Source organism: Felis catus, chromosome F2, assembly GCF_018350175.1.
Source record: "Felis catus isolate Fca126 chromosome F2, F.catus_Fca126_mat1.0, whole genome shotgun sequence".
NCBI classification, from domain to species: domain Eukaryota; kingdom Metazoa; phylum Chordata; class Mammalia; order Carnivora; family Felidae; genus Felis; species Felis catus.
In genome coordinates this window covers 79,935,775-79,963,052 of record NC_058385.1, presented here as the reverse complement: position 1 = coordinate 79,963,052, position 27,278 = coordinate 79,935,775, and the positions used below count along the sequence as shown (strand labels likewise).

At 52.6% G+C, this 27,278-nt stretch overlaps 1 protein-coding gene across 7 annotated transcripts in view; it reads left to right on the top strand.

Annotated features, from left to right (window-relative positions):
• Positions 1–27,278, top strand: part of TRAPPC9 (trafficking protein particle complex subunit 9) — a 568,648-nt gene that overhangs the window by 134,712 nt on the left and 406,658 nt on the right. For 6 of the 7 annotated variants that reach the window (XM_023248408.2, XM_045049847.1, XM_045049846.1 and 3 more), the window contains 3 exons: positions 3,260–3,392; positions 6,633–6,796; positions 24,308–24,460. In XM_023248408.2, coding sequence (XP_023104176.1) covers positions 3,260–3,392; positions 6,633–6,796; positions 24,308–24,460 — 450 coding nt within the window. The remainder of the gene's footprint in view (positions 1–3,259; positions 3,393–6,632; positions 6,797–24,307; positions 24,461–27,278) is intronic. The other variant, XM_045049848.1, reaches the window with a different exon arrangement.

Below are 27,278 nucleotides of genomic sequence, written 5' to 3'. Positions count from 1 at the left end.
CCCTCCGCCATCGGGCCCTCCTGCCACACCTCGTCAAGGGTCCGTGTAGACACGCAGAGTCCACCGTCCCCCTCTCTGTTGGTGTTGTGACCTGCCGTGTGCGGGGGTTGTCCCTGGCTGACCCAGTTTGGTCTGCCGTTGCTGCTGGGCCCACCCGCCCTCGTGGGCATCCTCCTCCAGCTTCTGTCAGACACCCTTTCTGCTCCCCGTCACACTCAGTGCCCTGCAGATGCTGCTTCTACACGACCCTCCGTGGTATTCCTCAGGGCCAGGCTCTGTCCTTCCCTCCTCCCTTCCCCCATCTGCCCTCTTCCCCCCCGCCCCCATCGGGCTACCTCTAGGCAGTCTCTGTCCTCTCAGTGACTTCTCTGGCTTCAGGGCTCATCCATATGCTGCTGATTCCCAGGCCGTGGCTCCGTCCAGACCCCTTTCCTGAACCTGCATAGCCAACCACTGACCGGCTGGCACCTTGGTTGCCCCATCTCGGTGAGGGCGTCACCATCCTGCTGGGTGCCCGAAGCACGTCCTCGGATGCTGCCTTGCCCCCTGCCGCCTCTCACCAGCCCCACCCCTGCCCCTGCCCTACTGACGGGAACCTCAGTGCTCCCGTCTGCCTCTGCAGGCCCTCAGAGACAGAAGGAGACCTTCTTACAGGGTTTGTCACAAAAGCAACGGGCTCATCTTTCTCTGTCAAGTCTTGGTGGCTGGTGAGCCCGCTTCCCACACTGCTGTCAAGTGGCCTTTCCGCAGTGCCCGTCGGCCCGTGTCATCTCTTAACCACGAGTCTTAGCACCTTCCCCATACCTGCCCCATCCGGGCTGGACTCCGTAACGTGGCTTCGGAGCGCCCCCGTGTGATCCGGGCCCGTGGCGCCTCGTGCCCCTCCCCTCCCCCCGAGTTACGCGTCCCTCCCATAGGCTTTCTGAGCCTCTGCCTGTGCTTTTCCTTCTGCTGCTGCTTCCGGACTTGCCTGGCCCTGTGCCTCTCTCCGTTCTTGGCTCACATTTCCTCTCCCCTTGGGGATTGTGCTCAGCTTCTCCGTGCTGGGTCAGGTGCGCCGCCAGGCGCTCCTACCGCACCCTCATGTGTCCCTCCAGGCCAGTGGTTGCAACTGCTCGCTGGGCTCGTCCGTCTTGCTGGTCCCTGGCACGCGGTGGGTCTTCAGTAGATACTTAGTGACTGAAATGGGGACAGTTCTGGGGAAGGGCGATGTCTGCGGGGGGTGAGGTGGGTTAGGATATGTGGCAGCAAGTGCCGGGAGGGGCCGAGCACGTGAGTGGCCGAACGTGGGGGAGAAGGCCCAGAAGGGGAGCGTGGGCCGAGAAGGACTTTCTTTCTCCTACTGAGGGACCCTGAGCTTTGAAGGCCAAAGGGGAATTATGCGAGTGGATGGGGTGGGGAGTAGGGGGCTTCCAGGCAGAAAGAACAAGTGGTCCAGAGACCTGCGTGTGTTGGGGAACCAGGGACGGCTTCGAGGACCTGGCCCAAAGCAGAGGGGTGACGAGGCCGTGAAGGGAGGGAGACAGGGGACAGACCTGGAAGGGCCTTGTAAATCATGCCACAGGATGCTGGTTTTCTCCCGCGGGCCGCATTCGATTCGAGGAGAGATACAGCCAGGCAGGCAGTCCGGAGGGACCCCAGGCTGCTGCGTGCAATGTGGGCTGGAGATGGGCAGGAGGCAGGGAGACCGACTGTGAAGTTGTTGGCATAATCCAGGGATGAAATGACAAAGGTAGGGCCGCAGCCGTGACCGGGGAGTGGAGCGAGGGAGACGGATGGCAGAGGAAATAATTAGGACTGACGGGCTAACCAATAACCGATAACCGGTGGACGAGGACTCAGAGCCCTGGTAGCACAGCTCTTATTGGTACAGACTGGTTGGTGTTCATTTTTGGCGCACCTGCTGTGCAAAGTGGGAAGGGCTGACTGTGTATTCTCAGAAACATGATTAGACACGGCAGGATTGGTCATCAGGTTTTGAATTTCTTTGTAGTCATTTTCAGCAACAGGTAAGAAAGGGAAAATGACTGATTTTAATGAAGAAGTGGAAAACAAAGTTTGCTTAGGCAAAACCACATTGTATTGCGTTTTATTTATTTATTTATTTATTTATTTATTTATTTATTTATTTTTAAAATGTTTTAATGTTTATTTTTTGAGAGAGAGAGAGAGAGAGAGAGACAGAGTGTGAGCAGGGGAGGGGCAGAGAGAGAGAGGGAGACACAGAATCCGAAGCAGGCTCCAGGCTCTGAGCTGTCAGCACAGAGCCTGACGCAGGGCTTGAACTCACAAGCTGTGAAATCATGACCTGAGCCGAAGTCAGCCACTTAACTGACGGAGCCACCCAGGCGCCCCTATATCAGGTTTTATAGAAAGAAGAATATGCAGGGGCATTACACCAGATGTGGGTTTCTGGGGAGGAAAATGTTTGCAGGCTAAATGAAAGAAGGCTTTTAAGTGACCTATTTCCAAAGGAAGGAAGTGTGGGTGCCGTGATGGGTAACTTTGAGTCGCCAGAGCAGTTTAACGCTGGCAGAAGGTGAAGGACACGGCTATGGGGCCAACAGCTGTCTTCTCTGATCAGTATCCATTCCGTTAATGTGAAGGCACAGAGCATTTAGCCCTTGGGCATGGTTTAATTTTGTTATACGGTGAATATTGTTTATAATAATTCTCTCTCGAAATTTCAAAAGCCATTTTAAAGCTTTCTTAAGTAATTTCAAGTGCTTGTCTAAGCAGTGGAGGTTTTTTTGTTGTTTTTGGCACGAGAAACTCGCTAATCTTAGATTACAGTGTTTGCACACATCCAGCAGGCTTGTCATATCGTGTAGCAGTCATAGTCACCATAGTTGGCTCTTGAACTTCGATCTGTCCCCGGAAGATGTCGGATCATTTTCCAGATACTTACTCAGTCATGTTATGTCCTGCAAAGGAACGCTAGCTATCACTGTCTTAGAGAAGGGCAGATTTGAAAAGCAGATCGTGAGAGCGGTGAGACCTGGTCTTAAGTTGACTCAGTTGACAAAGACCCACATGTACTTTCGCTGCGACCCAGTCGGCCCCGTGGGTAGGAACCCCTCTGCGTGCGTCACCTAGGGTTTCAGGCTGAGCTGCGGGTGGGACCGGCGGGGTGAGGGCTGACCGGACACAGGTCTGGGGTGGGGGGCTGTGCTCCTCCCTGCTGGAGTCTGCCTTTTCGCGTGGGCCCGAGGCTGGAGGCCTGTCCAGGGGCTGTGAAACTCTTCATTTCGCTTCCCAGGTTACCATACCACGGTCTTCGGCGTCTTCAGTGACTGTCTGCTGGACAACCTCCCGGGAGTGAAGACCAGTGGCTCCACGGTGGAGGTCATTCCCGCCCTGCCCAGGCTGCAGATCAGCACCTCACTGCCCAGGTAGGGCGCAGGCATCTGCCTTCTGACAAGAAAGCGTGCACAGAGTAGTTGGGAGGAGACATTTCTTTTCTTCTTTTTTCTTAGATTTCTTTAGTGTTTATTTATTTTTGAGAGAGAGAGAGTGAGAGAGAGAGCCAGCACATGAACGAGGGAGGGGCAGAGAGAGAGAGGGAGACACAAAATCCGAAGCAGGCCCCAGGCTCTGAGCTGTCAGCACAGAGCCTGACACGGGGCTCGAACCCGCAAACCGTGATATCATGACCTGAGCAGAAGTCAGATGCTCAACCCACTGAGCCACCCAGGTGCCTCTGTAGTAGACATTTTTAATGGTACCAAGAATCTGAGTTAATATATGATTCTTAGGATCAAAATAATGGGTTGGGGAGCGTGGATGGCTCTGTTGGTTGAGCATCCGACTTCGGCTCAGGTCATGATCTTGCAGTTTGTGAGTTTGAGCCCCATGTCGGGCTCTGTGCTGACAGCTCAGAGCCTAGAGCCTGTTTCGGTTTCTGTGTCTCCCTCTCTCTTTGACCCTCCCCCTTTCATGCTCTATCTCTCTCTGTCTCAAAAAAATAAATAAACATTAAAAAAAAATATGGGTGAAAGGTTTCTTCAAGGTAACCAGTAGGCAATATGCTTTGCTTAAAGTGAAGCACAACACGGTTGAAATGTTTCTTACCACGAACGGAACAAAATGTGAAATTAGCCTTTGTAATCTTTTTTTTTGTGTGTGTGAAAGACAGTTAACTTTTACCTTATAAAAAGTAGAAAAGTAGCCTTGTAGGAAGGCATGAAGAAAAAAAGGAAATATATCTCCGAAGTCCCAGAGACAGTTACTGTGAATGCTTTCTGGTTTTTCTTTCCATCGCTTATCTACCTTCTTTTTGCAAATGTATGTTTGAATATTGAGATGATGTCACATTATGTGAGTATCATTTATTATTTTTTGCATAGCCATATAACATACGCTAAAAAAATTTCTATTTTAATTGCTTCAAAATGTACATCATAAAGATACTCAGTTTGGATAATGGAAATGTTTTAAAATAGGTTGGTTGTCAGTGACAGTTCTATTACTCAGTAAATTTGCTAAAATGATTGGATTATATACTCAAAACAAGTGAATTTCATTGTATGTAACACCTCAGTTAAAAAAAATGAATTTTGTTGGTTTTAGTGTGGAGCACATGATTTCAGATGACTATTCTTTAAATGAGTGTTGCTTCTGATTAATCTAACATTAGTATCCTTGTGACTGAGTTAACACATTCACTCCCACACGTTTTTTTGGTGCCTGCCATGTGATCTGGGCCTAGTCTATAGGACTAGCAAGTAATCAGAAATGCCCTCGACCTGGGCCTTGCCTGTTGTAGGAGCTCATGTCCGGAGGGGAGCCAGACTCACCGAAGTCAAGTTTGCTAAGTGCTCCTTAACCTGAAGACTCCCGTTCACGGTTCAGGAAGGCATCATAGCACAGATGTGATGTTTAAATTGGGCCTTACAAGATTCACACAAGTTGGCCAGATGATCAAGCAAGGAAAAAATATGCCCAGAAAAGGGGACGTGTCTGACTGCCATCCTCTTCCTGCCACGGCTCACCCAGGACCCAGCCCCTTTCTGGCCCCGGCTCTGTCTCGTGGAACCCTGTACTCAGGGACAGTCGGCACCTGTGTCGGCCAGGCCCTGTGGCCTGGCTAAGGTTCTGCTTTCTCCCACCTTCTTTTTCTATGGTCCCAGAGGGGCTGGTATCCTCTCTGTTTGAGAGGCGAAGTAAGTAGTCTTGCTGTGTTTTAGTTTTTCTGTATACGTCCTCTGCAATTTCAAGTTGACTACAAACAGCTTTTGCACTTAAGAAGGACTGCAGATTAAAATCTGGAAAGAAGTTGTTTATAGTGAGGATAGGACTCATCTCCCTTCCTTGACAGAGAAAGTTTATTTCTTGACTCATGAGTAACTTTAAAGGTGTAAAATGTGAAGTAATTCACCTTGATTCACTATGCTGTTGTTTTCTGCAAATGTGGTTTGGATATAGAAGCTCCTCTCTCAGAGCCTGGGGCAGGAGGCCCCCAGGAAGGGCAGGGCTGGCTCGGTATGCCCAACTTGTTTAAACCCCGTCTCCTCCCTTGGATGCCAGAGGGGTGAGACCAGCACTGTCCGGCACATTCCTTGCCATCTTTTCTTGGAGCAGTGTGGGGATATGAAGCTGTCTTGTGGCATGTAGAATGGGACTTGGGTCTGACCCTGGTCCTTTGTTCTGTGGCCGGGAGCAGAGTTAGAAAGACCTGGCCGGCGGGGAGGCTGTTGGGCACTTGCTGGGTGGGGGTGGTGTGGCCCAGAGTCTTTGTCCACTTCTGGGTCAGTTCAGTATATGGTGTAGACTCATGGGCTTTCTGGGGAAATCCTTCAGGTGTAAGGAGGAAGAGAGTGGGGGGCCACGTGGGCTCTTGGGACCCCAGGAAAGAATATTCACCCTTTCCTCCAGTGACCACCCCCTTTCTTTTGTGGCCAGTCTTCTCCAGAGCATTGTGTGTGCTTTTGAACCTGAGGTTGTGGTGCAGCCTTCGGGCTGCGTGCTGGCCTGCGCTCCCATGAGGCCTGGGCCTTACCTGGCCACACAGAGGATGCCATGTGGCCCGAGGACGCCCCCCAGCTGCCCCGTGTCCCCTTAGGCACTTGCAGGGATTGGTTGTCGTTTGTACCTGTGACGTGGAGTCTCTTGTACGTACTCGCCGCTCCAGTCCCCATGGTATCCATCGGAACAGTCCTGGTTTCTTCTTCAGTCTGTGGGTTTTCCCAAGACAATTGTGAGCATGAGATTTAAAAATTTCTTTTTAGAGAGTGACGGTTCACAGATCATTTGAATTAATTCACTGTGTCTCGTAGGCCTCACTATAATCCAGTAGTTAAGTATTTTTATGCTACACGTGCGCACGCATGCACACACACACACACACGCGCACACACACACACACACACACACACACACACACACACACACACGACGCTGAGGCCGAGTGGAAACCCCGGATGCGTCTGCGTGTGGATGGCCCTCCGCATGTGGCGCTCACCCTCCCCTCCTGATAGCTCAGATTGAGTTCCATGTTGAAAGCCGGGCTTCGCCACTTCCTGCTTCTGGAACGTGTTAAGTCTGGGGATGTGAATATTCTGAGATGCCGTTGTTTTTCTTTACTTTGATTCTTTCTTTTAAAAAATCCCTGTAATTCTTAACTGCTATTTCAGATCTGCCCATTCCTTGCAACCCTCCTCTGGTGATGAAATCTCTACTAATGTGTCCGTCCAGCTTTACAACGGGGAGGCTCAGCAACTCGTCATCCAATTGGAAAATATTGGGACGGAGCCACTGGAGACACTGGAAGTCACCTCCAGACTTCTCACCACCAAAGGTGGGTTCGACCCCAGAAATGTTTGTCTTGTCTTTTTGCCAAAGAGACACTTTGAATAACCGGTGCTCAGAAACTGTAAAAGCTTCTTTTTTAATTCGCTGCCGTCGTGAAATGGGTGTGTGAAGGGCACACAAAGGAATGAAGACTGCTCCTTCGTCCCTGGTGCTCTTCACATGTACCAGATCCTCAGGAAGGACGCTCTTGAATGGATGGAGAGAAACGTTAGCGGCTCAGATGTGGTGCCACTGGGATTCATCCGCCCAGCCCCAGGTTTTCCATGGGTTCAGGCGTAGAGCCCGTGCGCTCCCTCTTGAAGGCAGGCGCTCCGTTTCCTGTCCCAGGACACATGAGCTGGGCGGGGCGGGTCACAAGACCTGTGTTGAGAGTTTGGCTTCTCTGTTTACTAGCTATTTGTCCCTTACACGCCTCGCTTCCTTCCCGGGGAAGGTAGGGGAGGTGGCCCCTGCCACGTGAGGTTCTGAGAGGTAAGCAAGTAGCTTGTGGTGGCGTACTGAGTATATTACAGGTTATGAGTGGCATTGATCAAGGCGGAGGGTGTTGTACAGGAGAGAGGCAGGGGCAAAGAAAAGCCGGTCATTTACTAAAGTCAGAGAAATCATATGGGCCAGTGAGAGCGAAGACAACAGAGGGAAAATGTGGGGTGTGCACGTGCGGTCGATGTAGGGGTGAGGCGAGCCAGGTGCACGGCGGGAGCTTGAGTTTCCGGATGTGCCATCCACATACTACTCCCCCGCAGAGGGCTCCCTCCGCAGGCTCATGACACTGTAATGGGAAAACTCAAGTGAAGTAAGTGTTTATTAGAGGTAGGGCCTCACGCCATCTTGTAGTTCCAGTTGGAGGGAAGGTCCAGGACGAGTTGGGGAGAATTTGTCCTGGAAACAGTCATGCCACGACAGAGGGAATTTGGACTGTGTAAAAAGGGTTAACGTGAGCTCGTCCCACTGGGGGGGTAATGTGGGGGCGAGTGCCAGTGCGTCTCGCGTTCCCTTGTTTCTGCCACTGCTTCTGATGCACGAGGGAAATGAAGCCTGTGTCCGCCTGTCTTCTCTTGCCTGTTGTCCCCGTCTATACCTCTCCTCACTGGGAAATGCTGCCTGTGCTCAAATTTTGCCTGTTTCCTTACTCGCTCTGTATTACCTTTGGGCAAGTCATTTAACCTCTCTTGGATTTTTCCCCTTCTGTGAAAGGACACTAATAACAGCACCTACATCACAGGGTCATAATGAGAATGAAATGAGATCAGACACCCAAAGTGCTTGGAAACGTGCTTGGCATGTTATTAGCCTCAGGCTCGTTAGCTGTTATTATTACTGCCGTCTCCGCCACCGTCACCACCATCACCGTTATCTCTACCGACACCACTGTCATCACCACCGCTGCCACCATCACTGTCTCCACGGTCTCCATCACCACCACCATCATCATCATCACTACCGCCATCTCCACCACCACCATCGCCACCGCCGTCTCTGCCACCACTTCCATCATCTCCGCCACCATCGCCACCATAATCTCCACCATTGACATCTCCACTAACCACCCTCTCCGCCACCGTCCCCACCACCGCCATCCCCACTGTGACCGTCATCATCACCACCATCACCGCCGCCTCCACCACCGTCATCACCACAGTTGCTGCCCCCATCAGCAACGTTGCTGCCACCCCTCCTGCCACCCTTGTTGCTGCCACCATCGCTACCCCACCACCATCACCATTTGTTTTCCTTGTCGTAGAACACTCTGCTGTGAACGCGTCACAGGTTACGACTGAGCCCGTTTGGGTGGTTTCCTCTGGGGGCATGTGAGAATAGTGCAGCTCTGAGTATTTCGGCACATGTGTCGGTGGACCTCTGCAGATGTTTCTGTTGAGTGCATCTCCAGGAGTAGAATGCCGGGTGTGGGGTGTACGTGTATTCAGCATTCGAGCCAGATACTTTTCCAAGGTGGCTGCACTCGTTCACACCATCGCTGTGTGAGTCTCGGTGCTCAAGTCCCCACTGCTACTCGGTGCTTGTAGTCATTTCATCCGTGCTGGTGCTGAGGGTGGGGTGCGACCATATAACACTGGGGTTTTAGTTTGCATTTGTCTGACGACCAGTGATGTTGAATGCCTTTCCTATGGTTTTGGCTATTCAGATCCTTTTTTGTACAAGTGCTTTGTCCGTTTTTCCCACTGAGTGTTCTTCCTTCTCTCTCTCTGTCTCTGTCTCCCTCTGTCTACCCCTCTCTCCTGACTTGTAAGACTTGTGTATATTCTCAGTATGAGTTTCTTGTTGGGAATAAGTGTGAATGTCTTCTTCTGTGTGGTTGCCTGTATGTTCTCTTAGTGTTGTTTGGGTGCATACAAGTTACTTAGTTTACTACAGGTTCACTAATTATTTTTTCTTCTGTGCTCATGGCTCTTTGTGTTTCATTTAAAACATTTTTGTACACTTTTAGCCTATGGGGAGCTGTGGTGATCCTCCCTTGGGCTCATCCTTTCTCTCCCCGATTTTTGGTAGCAAGTGCATATGGGTTATTATGTAGAAAGTGCCTCTCTGACACAAAATACCTTTATCTGGTGTTGCGGATGTAACTAATTGGTGAGAGGGTGTGGTCGATGTTGGAACAAGGGAACTAATAGTGAATGGCAGATGATTACAGAGCTGATAACCATGGTGAAGCACATCCTGTAATTTACCTTGTGTCATAGCTTAGCAACTGGAAAGCATCTCTTCCTGTTCTCAGAGAAACCCACGTGGAAATCGTTACGAACTTGCTGCCTCTTTCTGAAGCAGGAATCCTCCTGTTTGTCCCCTTTGGAAATCCTCCAACAACTTCCTGTTGTCCTGGTCCCCAGTCACAGAGGCCTGTACATCGGGCCTCTGCCCCACGCTTCAGCTTCATCTTTGGCCGCCTCTCCCCTTAAACTCTAATCACATGGGTTTTTGGGAACTAACTTCAGTTTCCTGGACATCCGTGCGGTCTCTTGCCCTTTAGGGTAAACTGTCTTCTCTCCCTAGAGCTCAACTTGCTAACTTCTGCTCCTGCCTCCATTACCTCCATTACCAACACATCTCATCTGGGTTTCTGCTTAGTGGTCACTCTGGGAGTACCCTCCTAGCCTGGGCCGTTGGGTCCCTGCCTTTGTTGTCTCAGAGTGCCCCAGGATGCTAATGCAGGCACCCTTGCCCTGCCCAGGCAGTTGCTGGTTCATGGCTCTGTCTCAAGTCTCCCAGAGGCAGGGATGATTGCCCTTTGATTTCCATGCCTCGTGCCTGGTAGGTGCTTAGTGCTGAGGGGTTGTGGACGGAAAGGGCTTTCTCATTTACAGAACAAGACTGATAGGAGTGTGCCTGTCTCGCTTGCTGGGTGGTGGGGGGGGGGGGATAGATGTGCGTGGATCACTTTGATGTTTCTAATGAGTTGTGTGGGTCCCCTTAGATACACAGCTTCATGTGAGTTCCGGCCTCTCCTCCTTTGCTTGGATCCCTCTCCTCCTGTGGAGACCTTCAGCTGCTTCTTAGCCGAGCACTGCCTTTCTGCAGTCCAGCTTTTGTCCCCCTGTCTGGGCTACCCTGCCCTTTGGTGTTCTTCTGCTTTTGAGCTCCTGTGGAACTTACTCTTTGTGTCAGCTATGCCCCCACCCCCCAGTGTTTTATTATGAGAAGGTGCAGACACACAGAGGAGCTGAGAGAATTTTAGAGCAGACACTGTACCACCATCCAGGCTCTGTAATTAATGTTTTCCTACATTTGATTGATCACGTATCTACCCAGCCTCCTATCCATATCCATTAACCCATCTTATTCTTTCGGGTGGTTCAGAGTAAGTCACAGATTGCGGTGCATTTTACCCATTAATACTTCAGGATGCACATCACTAATTAGAGTTCAAAGTTTACTTTTTTTTGGTAAAATGTATATGCAGTGAGATGTGTAAATATTTTTTTTTTTATTATTATTTTTGAGAGAGAGAGAGAGCACGAGAGCGAGTGTTGAGCAGGGGAGGGCCAGAGAGGGAGACACAAAATCCGAAGCAGGCTCCAGGCTCGGAGCTGTCAGCCCAGAGTCTGATGCGGGGCTCAAACTCATGAACCGTGAGATCATGACCTGAGCTGAAGTCAGATGCTTAACCGACTGAGCCACCCAGTGAGGTGCCCCAGTGAAATGTACACATCTTAAGTTATGATTGATGAGTTTTGACAAACACACGTGTCCAGCCCAAGCTCTTACCAAGATCTATCGTAGAATATTTTTATTGTGCAGAAGGTCCCGTCGCTCCCTTTCCAGCCAATCTCGGCTCACCCCAGAGTGGGCATATTTATCGGGTGGGCTCTCAGTATTTACTGATAGTGATGCACCAGTTGGAAACAGTCATGGGGATTGGACAGAATTCCAAGGTGAAGCCTGTGGAGGTGGGCACATCCCATGTTCCACCAATCACCCCTCTCCCAGTTCCCAAACTGAGTTCCTGTGGCCACCGTGCCCACACCTCCCTGTCCTTCTTGCCGTGTCACTTTCCCATGCAGCCCCTCCCCGACTCTCAGCTCTAGGGTAGTAGGACAGTGTCATTACCCCTACCGCATGGATGGGGATAGCGACAACGCCAGAGGTTAAATGATCTGTCTGAGGCCACAGGACAGGTCACGAGGACTGCAGGTCCCTCCCTCTCAGCTCTGGGACCTTTCCCCTTAATCACGAGACTGGGAGCCTCGGAGCCACAGTATAGAGCGTGGCAGGCCTGGTTCCCAACAGCACGTTTACACGTGACGAAGGAAAGCTTTGGTCTCTTAAAATTCTCATCCCCAGTTACAATACATTCACCTCTGGAATTAAACTCATAAAAACAAACAACCTGCTTCTAAAATATAAGAGGGAATAATTTTGGTCACTTCCCTTCCGCAGTTCCAAAAAGCTTTCTGTGTTAATAGATGATCTCATATACCGGAGAAGAGGGAAAGTGTCTTAAACTGGGGACCTGAGGCGTTGAGTGGGGCAGGCAGCAGAGTCCAGGCGACAGTCCGGGTGACATTTCAGCCCACTGGGCTCAGCCTCTTTAAGGGCCTCGTAAATGTAAGCGTCTCCTCCGTGGGAATCTTCCACATGGAATTGATGCTTCCTTCTCTGGGCTCCATACCACTTTCTTTGTGCTGCCGCTGGCTGCCGTGTACCTCAATGGTAACCCGGACTCTTACGCTGTAGCGCCTACCACCTGCCAGGTGCGTGGTCCTCGGGCAGTGTTTCCCTCCTCAACGATCACGACACCTGTAAGAGGTCTGGCTGGCCTGTTCTCTCACTGCCGCGTCCCAGTGCCCAAGAACTAAGAGCAATGCTCGTCACACGACAGGCACTCAATAAGAGCGGGGTCAGCACTGCTGTGCTGGGCTGTCACGAGGCTGAAATGTTCATGCAAGACACGGAGAGGTCCTAGGACGGTTCTGAGCACAAAAGCGTCTGCCTCGTGCTTCCTCCAAGAATACTGATTGTTCTCAGTGTGTCCTGTGTGTAGAGGCCGTGCAGGCCCCACGTTCTCTTTCCTCCTGTTGCTGACGCCCTTAAAGCACCCAGAGTCGTGTCAGGGGCCCTGACAACTTGGACACGTCCTCTCTCCCCTCTGGACAAACCCCTTTGCTTCAGATAAAGAAAAATTGTTTTTTTCCTCCTCCATCTTCCTTGCTTTCCTGTCTTGTTTTAATCCCTAATCTACAAACCTGTTTTTAAAATCCTTTTGCATTTAGGGTGCATGATATTAGGAGTCACACAGACCTCGTTGGGTCCCCTCAGGAGTCTGAACTGTAGTTTAGGCCCTCACGGGGTGAGTGTGTCCCACGATCGGAAGTGCCTGACGTGGAGATGAGCAGTTATAATCCAGCGCCAGCAGACAAGGGTTACCTGCCAGTGTCATGTAAATTTTAATCATAACACGTTTGCAAGCAAGTCTTTATGTGTAGGTTGTTAAAGGTGAACACTTCTGCCTGTACTTAAATAACCATGGATTTTGTTATAATTAAGCCCAAATTAAAAAGAATTGATTGTATTTGCCTCTTTTTTTTTTTTTTCTTAATGCCTATTTTTGAGAGACAGAGATACTTTTGAATGGAAGAAAGGTAGAGAGAGGGGGAGACACAGAATCCAAAGCAGGTTCCGGGCTTTGAGTTGTCAGCACAGAGCCCAATGTGGGGCTCGAACCCACAAACCGTGAGATCATGACATGAGCTGAGGTCAGACAGTTAACCGACTGAGCCACCCAGGCGCCCTGGTTGTATTTGCCTTTTAACAATCTTCCTAGATACGTTTGTGTGTACAAACCCAAACATACGCATACACATATACATAAATGCACACACACACCCCTTGATGTCTTTATTCTTCTAGCGTCATTTCTTTTTTTTTCTTTTTTTTTTTTAATTTTTTTTTTTCAACGTTTATTTATTTTTGGGACAGAGAGAGACAGAGCATGAAGGGGGGAGGGGCAGAGAGAGAGGGAGACACAGAATCGGAAACAGGCTCCAGGCTCTGAGCCATCAGCCCAGAGCCTGACGCGGGGCTCGAACTCACGGACCGCGAGATCGTGACCTGGCTGAAGTCGGACGCTTAACCGACTGCGCCACCCAGGTGCCCCTCTAGCGTCATTTCTTTGACAGAAAGCGATGACTCCATGTTGCTGTAACTAAAAACTTGTAAGTGTTTTGGTGAAAGTGAGCCTCTGCTGCTTACTGTTCTCCTGAAGAGTGTGGTCTCGTCTGCAACTAGAAGCAAACATGAATGGGCCTCAGTGTTGAGGGTCAGCAGCAGTAGCAATTTCTGTATTACTGTCAATGTGAAATAGCCAGTTTCACTGGACTGCGTGAAACTCGACTCTAGCATTAGAATAAAGACTGTTATTTCTGAAGCTAAATTCCACAGGGGGAAAAATTAGGGACAGAAGCTATGCTCCTGATTTATGTTTATCTGGTTATTCCTTGCAGCGTATCGTCACATGGGAGTTTTTTTTAGGTCAAACTTGAGAATATTTTTTATTGAGTTGTAAATGACATACTGTATTATGTTAGTTTCAGGCGTCTACTAACATAGGGCTTTGATATTTTCATACATCATGAAATGATCGTCGTAGGTCTGCTTACCATCTGTCCCCATGCAGAGCTGTGGCCGCGTTATTGACTACTCCCTCGGCTGTACGTCACATCCCCGTGACTCATTTAACCACAACTGGAAGTTGGTACCTCCTCACCCCCTCACCGATTTTGCCCATCGCCCCACCCCCTCCTCTGGCCACTGCCAGTTGGTTCTGTGTGTTTGTGAGCGTTTTTCTGTTTTGTTTTCTTTATTCATTTGTCCTGTTTTATAGAGTCCACATACGAGTGAAATCATAGGCTATTTGTCTTTTTCTGACTTACCTCACTGGGCATAACGCCCTCTAGGCCGTGCGCGTTGTCGTGAACACCAGGATCTCGTCTTTCTTCGGGGGAGTGGGACCCCATTGTAGGGCACTGCATCTCCTCTCTTCATTCCGCTTTCCACGCACACGGGCTGCTTCGATACCACGGCTGTTGTAGTTGATGTGGTTGATGTTGTAGTTGATGTAGTTGAACTTCCTCGGAGTCGCTATTCAGATACAAACGCGGTGGTTGTTTGTCAGCGGAGGGCGAATTAGCTGTGCTGGGTGAGTGGGTTTGCCTGCTGTTTGAATATGTCACTCCTAAGCCTGGGACTAAAGAGAAACCAGCAGGGCGCTCAGAGCTGTTGTTCCGTATTCCCCGCGCTTCGGAACTCAATTCTGAGTACGACTTGCGACGTTCTTTCCTTACCTGCCGCCTTTGTGGGTGGGGGCACAGACCCGGGCGGCAGGTGTCCGATCTGTCCGGAGCCGCGCTGCTGTTGGCCCGTGTGTTTAGCCTCCGGTTCCTGCGAACTTTCCTTCCCCTTCCTTCTTGCTGTGGCCCTTGGGCTCTGTCACAGTAGGCTGTGTAGCACGGCCTCTCCTCGGCCTAGGGGAGGGAAAGGTGGGTCTTGGTGTCTGACGGATTGGGCTTCCGGCCCCCGATCCGTTAGTTATGAGCTGCAGGATGAGTCCTGAGCAAGCGGTGAGCATTCCAGCCTGGGCTGTCCCCAGGTGCCTGGCTCCCTCCTGGGTGGCGATTCAGGAACACACGGTGAATCCTCTGGTGCACTGAGCACGGCGCCTGGCAGGTGGCAGGTGCTGAGAAACTACTGGGTTCCCTTCCCTGGAAGTGGGAAATGAATCGGCGCTCCTGCTTCCCATTTTCCACGTCTGTCCGCCAGGGCCTGGGAAACCAGGGCGTCAGAGTTGTTAAGTCCGACTCTAAATAAGCAAACTCAGGCCCCACTCGGGGAAGAAGGACGCCTTTGTTTCAGTCGCCTGGGCTGACCTCGTGGCTTTCAGAAGCCATCTTAGCTTTCTCCTTGTTCTCAGATTTTTCCTGAAACGGTGAGATGTAACAAAAGATGGACAAGCGTGTTCTTGCCTTAAAACTGTAGTAACTCAGGACCGGAAACCGCCTAGTGGGCTCCACGTAAGTGCTGCCGTCACGTGGGGAACGAAGCCAGACAGGGGAGAGAAGCAGGGGCAGCTCTGGAGTGAGGGGTCACTGGCTCCTCTCTTCTGAATCACAGAGGGGAACCTGTTGCCGTGCACTCCTCAGGACCCGAGGGGTTCCGTGATGAGGTGGCGTGCCATGCAAAGTTACGGTAAGAGTTACCCTCCCCGCCAGGGTCTATAACTTTTTGGCCTGGCCTGTTTTCGAGTTGCTTATGTCATACTATGTTTATTTTTAATTTTTTTTTTTTCAACGTTTATTTATTTTTGGGACAGAGAGAGACAGAGCATGAACGGGGGAGGGGCAGAGAGAGAGGGAGACACAGAATCGGAAACAGGCTCCAGGCTCTGAGCCATTAGCCCAGAGCCTGACGCGGGGCTCGAACTCACGGACTGCGAGATCGTGACCTGGCTGAAGTCGGACGCTCAACCGACTGCGCCACCCAGGCGCCCCATACTATGTTTATTTTTAAACATGGAAACACAGGGAAAATTTTTAAAAAGAAATCTTGGAGAAGTGGTTTCTCACTTCCTGCATTGTGAAAGCCTGGCGTGTCTCGGGAATGGGAGAAAGGACTAGGTCTCTCGATGCCTCCTTCCGTGGTCGTGCCGAGTCCCACTTGCGTACCTGGGTGTGGACGCAGGTGGAAGGGAGCCGGGAGCAGGCTGCTGTGGCCGGCAGTGGGTTGGGAGGCCGGTGAGGAGCCCCCCGGATCCGGCTGTCGTCAGCGTAGACTTAGCCGGTACGATCGCCGGTACGGTCGTTGCACCGGACGCGCTCGGGTTCCATTCTGGCTCTGCCCCTTCCCGGCGCGATGGCCTGGACTGCGGTGCGCAGTTCCGTGACGGTCTGACCTGCGTACTGGGTAGGGGACTATGCTGTCCCTCCGGGTGTTGGAACACGTGCGCCTCACATCACGAGGGGCCGGCACGAGTAGCTCTTCCCGACGGCTGCGTCATTGTCTTCATGCCGCCTGTGGTGTTACCTGTAAAGGCGTCTGTTCTTGTCTCACTTTTACTGAACATCTTTTTTACGGAGCTTTCGTAGGCTCTGTTTCTTAGCCCGGCATTCAGAGAAACTCACCATCTGGCTTGCTGCCCGCCCCCTTTCCTTTTTGCACACACGCTTGTGTCGTACCCAGCTTGTTTCCGGCCCCGTGCTTGGGGATCAGGACAGCAGTGACCCCCCCCACCCCCCACCCCCACCCTCCTGGGGCTGAGGGTGGGGGGGAACCTGGACTGTGACATGTGCGCTGTGGGCCACGAGGTGGCGGGAAGGTCCCCTTTCCGTTTTCTTTCCCACCATTGATCCTCTGCTCGCTCATCTGTCCTCGTGTCGACCAGTTGTCTGTCCTTTTGCTCAAGTCTTCAACAAGCCTTACCGGGCACCTGCGACCGGTGGCTGTGGTGTCAGGCGCTGGAACACCCAGGAGTCAGTCCCGAGTGTGCTTCCACTTGGATGCTTCCAGAGCTTTGCTGACTCTCAGGGGTCCTGTGTGCATCTCACATCCCATCCATCATCCACACACCAGCCCCCACGCCACCTCCCGAAAGCTTTCCCGATCCCTCCGATGGAATTATGCTGCTCCTCCCTTATGTCGTCTTGCTTACACGCGGTTACAATAACACTCACTTCACTTGGCTTTGTGTTACTCAACAATCAGACGTTTATATCACATCTATATACACTCACCACTCTGGGGCCATGAATAAAACATGAACCCCGTCCTGAAGGAGCTCACGATTTCAGTGTGGGGAGTCAGGCATGTTCACTGAGCGGAATTGGATTCCAACAGCGCATCTTGTATTACTTCTGCTACCTTTGAGTAGCCACAGTGAGTGGGCTGACCGGTGTTCCTCCCAGGAAGACACTGAGGTACACGAATGTCTAGCGCTCGTTCAGCTCCGTGTCCCCTCGTGTGCACGATTGCGGTGGCCTTCCCGTACGGGTCGGCCTTCTGCACAGTTGTAGGGTCCCGATGGAGAAGTGTATAGAATTCATCGGGAGATCTAGTGGAATGCCTCTGATCACTCCTGTGGGGCCTGGTGCGTTCGGCCCCTGGGAGCACAGGCAGGAAGTACACGAGCAGGACAGGGAAGGAAGAGGAAGTGAGTGTCTGGCCCTGCACTTCGGGAACTTCAGAACATCATGTTCCCGACTGGTTGTTGGGGGCCAGTGGTATTTCACGCTGACAGCCCATAGCGACCAGGCACTCTGCTGCCCGCTTCAGCGGGGCTCAGGCTCCCCCAGGAAGTGCAGACACCAAGCAGTGCTGGTGCACACAGTTGAAACCAGGAAGAGAGTACATATATATTTTTTAAATGATTATTTATTTTTGAGAGAGAGAGAGAGAGCGAGCGAGCATGCGTGAGCGAGTAGGGGAGGGGCAGAGAGAGACAGAGATACAGAATCTGAAACAGGCTCCAGGCTCTGAGCTGTCAGCACAGAGCTTGACATGGGGCTTGAACTCACAAACCATGAGATCGTGACCTGAGCTGAAAGTCTGATGCTTAACTGACTGAGCCACCCAGGCGCCCCTCGATATTTTTTTAAAAAATTTGGTTTCATTTTGAGAGAGAAAGAACATGAGCTGGGGAGGGGCAGAGGGAGACAGAGACACAGAATCCAAAGGAGGCTTCAGGCTCTGAGCTGTCAGCACAGAACCCGACGCGGGGCTTGAACTCACAAATCCGTGAGATCCCGACCTGAGCTGAAGTCAGACACTTAACTGACTGAGACTAGGTGCCCCAAAAGTACGTTTTGAACACGGAAGTCAGCACTCTTTGGTGAGTCTGCCATCAGGACTGAATAGGTCTGCGTATGACGGGTGGTGGACTCCTGGCCACGCCCACCTGTATGGCCTTGAGCAGCTTGTCTGCAAGGGGACGGTAGCAGGACATGTTCCGAGGGTCATGGTGTGGGTTCAGTGACAGCTTGGCCTGGCGCCTGCCTTGCGGAAGCTGTCCTTAAACGTCAGCCACCTGGCGGGGCTGTTCAGGGGACAGCACCTAGCATGCGGTAGGTGTCTGGTGTCTTCCTGGGTTGTGTCTGTGGGCGGCCCCCAGCCCAGGTGGGATCACAGTTGATGCTGCTCCTCTAATTTCGCGTCTGTGTGACAAACCACTGCCTCCGGGTCTGTGACACATCCAGCCTTCCGTGTACTGCAGCCAAGGCCATGGGGAGCCCCGAGGATATCTCACAGCTCATTTGGGCAGAGTTGATCTCTCAGTTGAAACACGTTGAGAAATGAAAAGTCATCTGAACAGCCAAGAAGAGTGCTGTAGATACCAGGTTTAGTTTAGTTTCCGCCCTCCTACCCTGGTTATAAATTCCCGCTAGACTGGACTGCTGGCTGAGAGAATCCATTCTTTTGCACAAATCTGGGACCTCAGCAGGCCCCCTTTCCAGTTCACGCTACCGGGACGGTGGATGCTATTCAGTTTTTTGCGGCCCCAATTTGGGCAGTGCATTGATGGAGCAGTTTTGAATCTGGTCTGTGGGTGATGGTATTATAAACTTTTAAGAGATTTTCAGATTGAGAAGAATCTCTTCTGTCATCTGCTCTGAGCTCCTGGGGGCTTCTCCTCTGCCCCCCACACTTGTTCCTTCCTATAGTCAGAGATTGGCATGTGTCCCTTTACAGTCAGGGACCACTTCTCACCTCCTTCCCCCTGAACCCAGCACGGTGGCTGCCCTGGGGACAGTCAGTGGCCGTGTGGTGAGTGTTCCCTGGAGGAATGAAGTGGGCAGCGGTAGGATGTGAGAAACAAACATTAACAGGGCGCTCTGCGGTTCCCAGACTTTCACATAAATCATCCAGGCCGCCTGTGTGCCGAGGCCAAGGGGCCTCATGGTATCTTCATGCCGACTCTGGTGTTCTCTCCCCCGCTGAAGAGGCATCTTGGGATGACAGAGGACAGCTGTCAGGGGGCAGTGCTGGTCCCGACGCACACAACCTGTTACATTCTATTTTCTGCCATCTCTTTTCAAGGTCATCTATCCCATCACTGTAGCGATGCTTTCGTTGTACATACTCTGCACTCTGGTTGTGAAGCTGGGTGGATTAATGTTCCAGAAAAGCAGTGAGAGGCAGAATGTATAGTGGGAAGAGCCTGGTGTTTGCCGGTCCTGGCCCCGACTCTTGGTTCTTTGACTTCTAAAAGAGCTGTGTGACAGTGGGTAAGTCGCTTAAGCTCTCGGAGTTGCAGTTGCCTGTCTGATAACATGGGAACAACATAGCTATGGTCTGAAGTTAGAAGATAGTACTTAATAGATGGTTATGTCAATTACTGTTATTAAAAAGGAATTCTAGGATAGAAACTTGTCTTGTTCCCGGGCTTTCCCGTCTGCCCTGCAGAGCAAGTTGGCATGGGGAGTGGAAAGGACAGGCCGAGCTTACCGAATTAGTTTGGACCAGCTTCTCCTGAGCCCCTCAAGTTCTTTTTGGGCACTTGGCCGCCTGCCAGCCTGCACGGCTGCGGCAGACTTAAACCCCTGCTCCAGAGAAGTTTATCCAGCTGGCGGAGTTGAGTCTGGGGACTCAGTGACACACGTGCTCTAGGTGATTGCTGTCCTTGTCATCAATTCACATTACTGCCTGGCCCTGATAGAGGGCACTGCAGAAAGCCGCCTGGTTGGCTCAGAGCCCTACCTCGCTCTCTCGGCTGGGCCTCGGTCCTCAGCGTGGACTCACAGGCCAGATTCACAGGGCTTCTCCCCACGTGACACCGGAGCGGCGCGGGCCGGGGCGGGTTTAGACGCAAGAGTTCGTCGTTAACATGTGCGTCCGCGTGTGTGTCTGTTTGTGAAAGTGTAATATATTACTTCATTGTAGAAAGTCCAGGAAATGAAAAGCTTGAAGTTACCTGTCGTCCCAGTCCTTAGAGAGCACCAACACTAGCTTACAGGTTTGCTTTCTTCTTTCTTTCCATGTGAACATTTTTGTGCAGGGAAATCAAAGCATACGTTCGCTCCCGTAATCTGCTTTTCTCGTGTCGCTTTCTTCCCATCTGTTTTAAGTCTAAATCTGAAACGCCTTGGAATACATTTGTCCGTTCCACATCGAACGCTTCCTGAGTGCCCCCCCGCGTGCCCGGTGCTGTTCCTCCTGAGTGGGAAGGATGTCGATGGCACTTGACACCGCTGTGCTCTTGCTGAGTGCCAAGCACAGGGCTGGAAACTCCACGCACAGCTCCGCGGAGGGGCGCTGGGGCGGTCCAGCAGGGCTAGCTAACACGAAGGGCTGTGTTTAAGGCAGACCTTGTTCTCGTTGCTTTACTCTCATTAGCTCATTTCTTCTCCATGACAACCCATTTTATAGACGAGCACACTGAGGCACGTGGAAGTTTGGTGGCTTACCCAAGGATACGCAGCTAGAGCCAGGAGTTGAAGCAGGAGTTGACCCTGGCATTCTTAACCAGCATGGTGCCCTGCTTCTCAAGGGAGCGGAGAGCCTCAAGGCAAGGTCTGGCCCGTCTTCCAATTGTTGACTGGTTGGTGGAAGAGTGAGCTGCTTGACGCGGGGGGTGATCTAACAGAGGTGGGCACTTGGAACCCAGAGGAGCCGAGTGGGATGGGAAAGTATTGCAGGAAAGGAGGCTTCGAGTCTGGTTGTGAGGGATGAGTGAGATTTCAGGAGATCTCGGGGGAGGAGCAGTGTGTGTGTGGATGTGTAACTAGGGCTTAGGGGGTGAGGCCAGGCCATTCCTGCCAGGGCACGTCCGTGCCTTCGGGGCCTCATACTCTGGGTCAGCTGGAGTGTGCCGCAGAGCCCTCGCCCAGTTCCTGCCCGTGCCTGGGAAACCTCGGGCCCAATGGGACCTTCGGGCGGTGCGGCCTTTGCAGGGCCTCAGTATGTTGGCTCATACTGGCGTTTCACACTAAGGTTGGTCAGTCCTGCTCGGCCGTTTAGAGACGTCAGCGTGCACTTCGGTACCCCTGAGGCTTTGGGACCTGGCCTTCCAGCACGTTCAGCCCACGTGAGCTTCCGTCCTGGCTGCACGTAGCCCGGCATTATGATGCCCCTTCTGTTCCGAAATAGTTTACTGGGTTGGAGGGTAGAGACGTAGAGGATAGTAATCAGGCAAACTTGTATTTATAGAATGTGAGTTACTAGGTCGTCGAGAGCATTTGGGCCCCTTTACTGGTTTGGGAGCAGAGGCAGCAACTTCTCTGCAGTTGGGTGCTGGCGTGTTCAGGGAGCACACCTGGCGTGAGCTCTGGGGCTGCCGTTCAGACCAGGGGCCAGGTCAGCTGGGGAAACTCCATCGGTGTTTCCCAGAGGCGGCTGCCGCCCCGCGGCCACAGGCAGAGGAGTGACCAGCAAACACGGAGGGTCTGTTGTGTGGGTGGCCATGCAGGGAGACACGGCAGGGCCGCTGGATGTCCTACACACGCAGGGCTGTGCCGGCACATACGTGACGAGCCCGGGCCAGCCACACAGGTTCCCGCTCCCTCTTTTTTCTTTTTTTTAATTTTTATTTTTCGGGGGGGGGGGAGAGATAGAGAGGGAGTAAGCGAGCGCCTGAATACACGCCATTAGGGGAGGGGCAGAGAGAGAAAATGTTAAGCAGGCTCCTCGCTCAGCATGACCCTGGGATCGTGACCTGAGCTGAAATCAAGAGTTGGGTGCTCCAGCGACTGAGCCGCCCAGACGCCCCATCCCACCCTCTTTTTAACCTGCCTGACCTCTCCCTACCTCCCAAGCCGTGTCTGCAGAGCAGTCTCTCCGGGGGTCGTATCTGTGGCGTGCGGGCACGTCCCCCACTGCCCCGCCTGTGGGGACTCTGCCCCATGTTATTGTTGGTCTTACGACCCGGGAGCCCTCGTCCCTCCTACCCTTCCTTGGTCCTTCTGAACGAACGCGGTCGTTCGGACGGGGCCTCGGAACGCCCTGTGAGCCCGCGGAAGTGGCCGCCGTGCAGCTGGTGCACTGAGCACCTGTCGTGTGCCAGGCCTTGCTCTCACTAGCCGAATGACCTTGACCAAGCACGCCCGCCTTGGGCAGGATGGCTGTGGTGGGCATGGAGACGTAACCTGTGTGTGGAGCATCTGACACCCCCAAGGCGGGCAGTGAGTGCTGTGTCGACAAGCGGATGCGGCCTCTGGGCGCCTTGCGTGGACACCACCCGACCTGCTCCTCTTTGTTAGCATCTGCCTCCGAGGGTCCGCTGAGAATAAATGTGGTCTGGGAGGTGCGATGTGGCCAGAGTGTGGCCGACTCGCTGGGGGGCGGGGGGGGGGGGCGGGCCTTGACCGAGGGCACCAGGTGACCTGTGTTCGCAGCCTGGGTTGGCCTTGGGCGCTGCAGTCAGCGAGCCCTGCATGTCTGTTTTCTTCAGTGTGGGTCTCAGTCAGGCTCCCCGTCTTCTACTCACTTCCTGTTTGGGTGACTTCTGGGTCCTAAGAGCAGAACCTTATGTTTGTGCCTTGAGGTGCCTCCATGCAGGAAGTGAATGGATATGATGGCTCTGGAACCATTTGGATGCTCTGGGTTTCAACCAGGGACAAGTTACCTAATCTCTGTAAGTCCTGGCTGCCTTATTCTGACAGGGCATTTCTCACCAATAAGTGGTTTCTAGAAGGGGAGACGGGAAGGTGGCCCAGAAGTGGGAAGGGCAGCAAGTCACTTCTGCCTCTGGGACTGCAGGGTCTGTGGGAGGAGAGACAGGAGCAGAGCCAGGGGGCTGGGCCCTGAGGTGACAACCCCAGCAGGGCCTTCCTGGTGGACAGAGGAGGGGCCTGTTTTAATGATCTCCCATCACCTGGTCGGTGAGGAGAGGTTCCTGCCCTAGTGTTATGGGGACGGCCGAGCACATGACACCTGGGACGGGGCAGACGTAATGGCATTTTCTAGTCACACATACAGACTGGATGAGGGGATAGCGTGGCACGTGGGCCACGTGGGGCTGTGGGAGGTGGGCTGTGGGAGGTGGGTGGGCGCAGTTGGAGCCTGTGGGGGATATCGTTGACCTGTTTGAGTAAGGCCATGTGCTGGAGGGAGCTGAAACCCGCCACATAGCAGGGCGGTGGGACGCGGGGTGTGGGGGCGGCTGCTGGTGAGGCTGGTCCAAGCCCCTCCCCTCCCATTTCCACCAGATGCCGAGGTAGCGTGTGACTTTGGGCCTTGATTTTAGGCCTGAAGCAGGGGTCGTCTGGCAGGCCTGGGAGCCACGAAGGTGACACGGCTGCTTCCAAATGGCACAAACGCCCCCTCCCCCCCCGCCTCCTTCCTGTCTCCCTTCCTCCCCCTCCGTGCATTGTAGCCCCAGTGTTTATAGTGCTTCACACACACTGCTTTGCTTAATCTCCAGAGCAGCCCTGTGATGTGGTAGTTGTCACCCGTTGTCCACGCGAGGACACCTTGGCTTGATGGAGTCATTGCCCTCTATCTGTTCCAGTTAGTCAGAGACGGAGGCATCGGACCCGAGGCCACGTGACCTGACGTGCAGGGTCCGCAGGAGAGTGAGAGGCCCCTCTGCAGGCCTGTGCCGGGCTTGGCACCCAGGCCCGTACATCTGACCCTGACCTCTTGTTTCCTGCGAGGCTCTCCTACTGACTGTGCTTCTCCCACTCAACATGGATGTTTCTCCATAAGGTGATACAACCTGGATCGTCCTTGTTGTGGGGAAGCTCAGGTCAGCTCTGATTCCACATACGAGAGCAGGGGTGCGCTGATGTGGTCAGAGAGGGGAGGCTGCGCGGCAGGGGCGGAGGTGAGCTGGCCCTGAGCTCAGCGCTCTGTGCCCCTTTGTGCCTCGCTCGCGGACACAGGTGATTGCCTTGCAACACCCACGGGTCTGGAGTTTTCTTAGTACTTTGATCGGTCACATTTTAAATGGTTTGCCTTCTCCTTTGCCTTTTGGAATGCATCAGAATTTTCTGGGGGGATTGGGAAGTCTCATGTTGCCTCAGCGACATCGTCATCACCACCACTGCCATTGTCATTGTAGAAAAACTGTATGGTGACTTCTTGAGCTGGAACCTGGAAGAAACCCTTGCCCAGTTTCCTCTGCAACCTGGGAAGGTGGCCACTTTCGTCGTCAACATCAAGGTGAAACTGGATTTCTCATGCCAGGAGAATCTCCTCCAAGACCTCAGTGACGGTGAGCCCCCCCCCCCCAGCGCCCCAGTTTTAACCAGAACGTCGTGGCCCCTCGGGCTTGCTGTTTACCCGCTGTAACCTGCTTGCCATTCATTAGCTCGAGCTGCTCGTGACTTTTCCTGGCATTTAGTCAGCCCACTGAGTTACTGTATAGATTTGAAAGTCATAAGGGTACTTTTTAGTTAAATCATTTCTTAATTTCCCAGTCTTTACTGTTTTGTGCTCCTTTGCCAGGAGGTCATCTCAAATTGGCGGAGCTACTGCATTTTTTTCACGTATAACTGCCGTGATCTAATTATCTGTGACGATAAAGTTCTCTGTCAGAGTCTGGTGATTTCTGTAAGGAGGTGGTGTCTGGAGAAAATGGGCATTAATACTTGTTGTAGCGTTAGGACTAGCTGGTGAGGAGTTGGATTTCCTAGATTCATTGTGTCCAGTTGTGAATGAACGTATGCGTTCATACGTTCGTTTGGACGCATCGTGGTGCGTGTTCGTTAGCTCAGGCTGCTGTAACGAGATACCACAGACAGTGTCTCCGTAGGACAGAAATCGATTTCCCGCGGTTCTGCAGGCTGGGCGTCAGGGTGCCGGCACGGTGTCCCCTCCTCTTCTTACAAGGACACCAGCCCTGTTGGGTTACGGTTTCACCCTCGTGGCCTCACTTAACCTTTATCGCCTCCTCACAGTCCGTATCCCCAAACACAGTCACATGTGGGGTCAGGGCTTCAGCACTTGAATTTTGGGGGCCACAGACACTCAGTTGAAGGGGATTGTTTGAGACGGCAGGTTCTGTCACTAGAACTTCCCGTGTTGCTTTGGGCGAGTGACTCTGGCTTGTCTGTGCCTGAGTCTTCTAGTGTAAGTGACCGTCTCTAGGGTCGGTGGGAGCATTTGCACTTCACCCGGGAGCGTGGTCAGGGCTCAGCGGCCGTCGTTGTACTCTGTCCCCCATCACTCATTTAGAGTGTGACGCGACACCTAACTGTCTCTGATTATGAAACAGGCACTGGAGTAGGCTCTCGGACCGCAGAATGGGTGATGGTCGGTCGCCCGGAGAACAATGAGGGTGATAGCAACTAAGGGCTAAGAGGTTTACACAAATGGACCACTTAATTCTCACAGCAGCCGTCTGAAATAGGCGCTCTTAATGCCTCCATTTTACAAGTGAGGACCTTAAGGCCCAGAGAAGTTGACGAAGTCTTCAAAGGTCACACAGCTAGGAAGTGACAGGGCTAGGCTGTGAACCCCGTCAGCTGGCTCCAGAGTGTGTCCTTGTAACCCTTCTGCGGCCCGTTGTTGCCCAGAGGGTCAGCCAGAAAAATAAATACGGAACCGGAGCGCCCTGTGACTCAGGGACATCGTGAGTCGGGATCTGTATCTGTATCTGGTCGGGACCAGTAGGGGCCCCCAGAGTTGATGGTGTGACTTGGGCCTCGACCAGGAAGTTTCTTCGATAAAGAAAAAGCATGGCCCCCAGGCCTTGCGAGAAATTGGTGGGTACAGAGGCCCAGAGGCCTGTCAGTTAGGAAGTGGGTTTTGCCTCCAGGGGCTAGATGTCTGTCTGTCCGTCTGTCTCTCTCTGTCTCTGAGAACGGGGCTCTCTTATCCAGCTGGTCTCTTCCAGCTGGACCTGGGTGCTTAGGAATGATGCTGTCCTGTTGAACCCGAGAGGTAGAGGTTAGTTAACGCTTCGCGTTCCCATCATGGGGAATTCTCTTATTCCCTCTTGTCCCTCCGAGGAGTCTCCAGCCATACTGGCCACCCGTCCCAGGAGCATGCCCAGCTGTCCTGCCTCAGGGCCTTTGTAGGGGCTCTGCTCTTACCCGAATTGCTTTCCCCCACAGTCTGCAAGATCCGCCCCGAGTTGTTCAGATCTCCATCCAGAAGCCTCCCCTGCAGAGAGGCCGCCCTGACCCCGTCAGTGGGACCAGCACCTCTTCCCTCGTCATTCTTGTTGCAGACAAGAAATTGCCTTTAGAGGAGAAGTTTCAGGGAGCAAGGACCCCATCCGTCCCGTATTCACCCTGTCTGGGCTGCAACGGAGAGAGAGCTGTTGCACAGGATGTAGTCAGGACGAGTGATTCCTCCCCCTTCCTTACTGTGGGGGCTCTACCCTTATGACCTCCTCTCAATGTCATTACCTCTCAGGGGCCACACCTTAGAGCACTGTCACACCAGGGGCTAGGGTTTCAACATAGGGATTTGGGGAGGACATAAGCATTTAGTCCATAACGCACTGCATGAAATTTGCTCTCCTGTACTCTGTGGTATTTGACCATAGCGGGGCTCCTCGTATAATACTAATATTGGATTAAAATTGTTTGTATGTTATTAATGCAGGTAGAAAAGCCAGTTTGCTGTTGGACACTTTACAAACTGTGAAAATGTCAAGTGGACCTAACATTATACCAGGCCTGAATATCAGATAAGATGGATTTTTTTCTGCTTGTAAACTGCTTGATAGCACCAGAGTGCCCTCCTCTGCAAGTAGACAGAGGGCTGCAGACAGGTTCTGACTTGTCTTTTTTTCCGAGAAGGGAGTTTGGCCGAGTAAATGGTGCCTGACACCTGTCCAGGGAGTGCTTGATTAGGTAGGTGCTGTCCCCGGGGCCTGTCTGGGCAGATAGACTTCCAGCCGAGCTACCTGGCTGTGGGCAGGGAAGGACAGGACACCGACTTGGCTGCCTGCCGAAGGGGGCGCGCTCTCCCTGAGCGACTCAACGGGAGGCCTCCGGGGGGCCCCACCTGTCTTCGTTTTGGTGGCCGTGTGAGCTTATGTGCTCAGGCGCACATAGCTTGTTATGTTAGTGCGTTTCCAC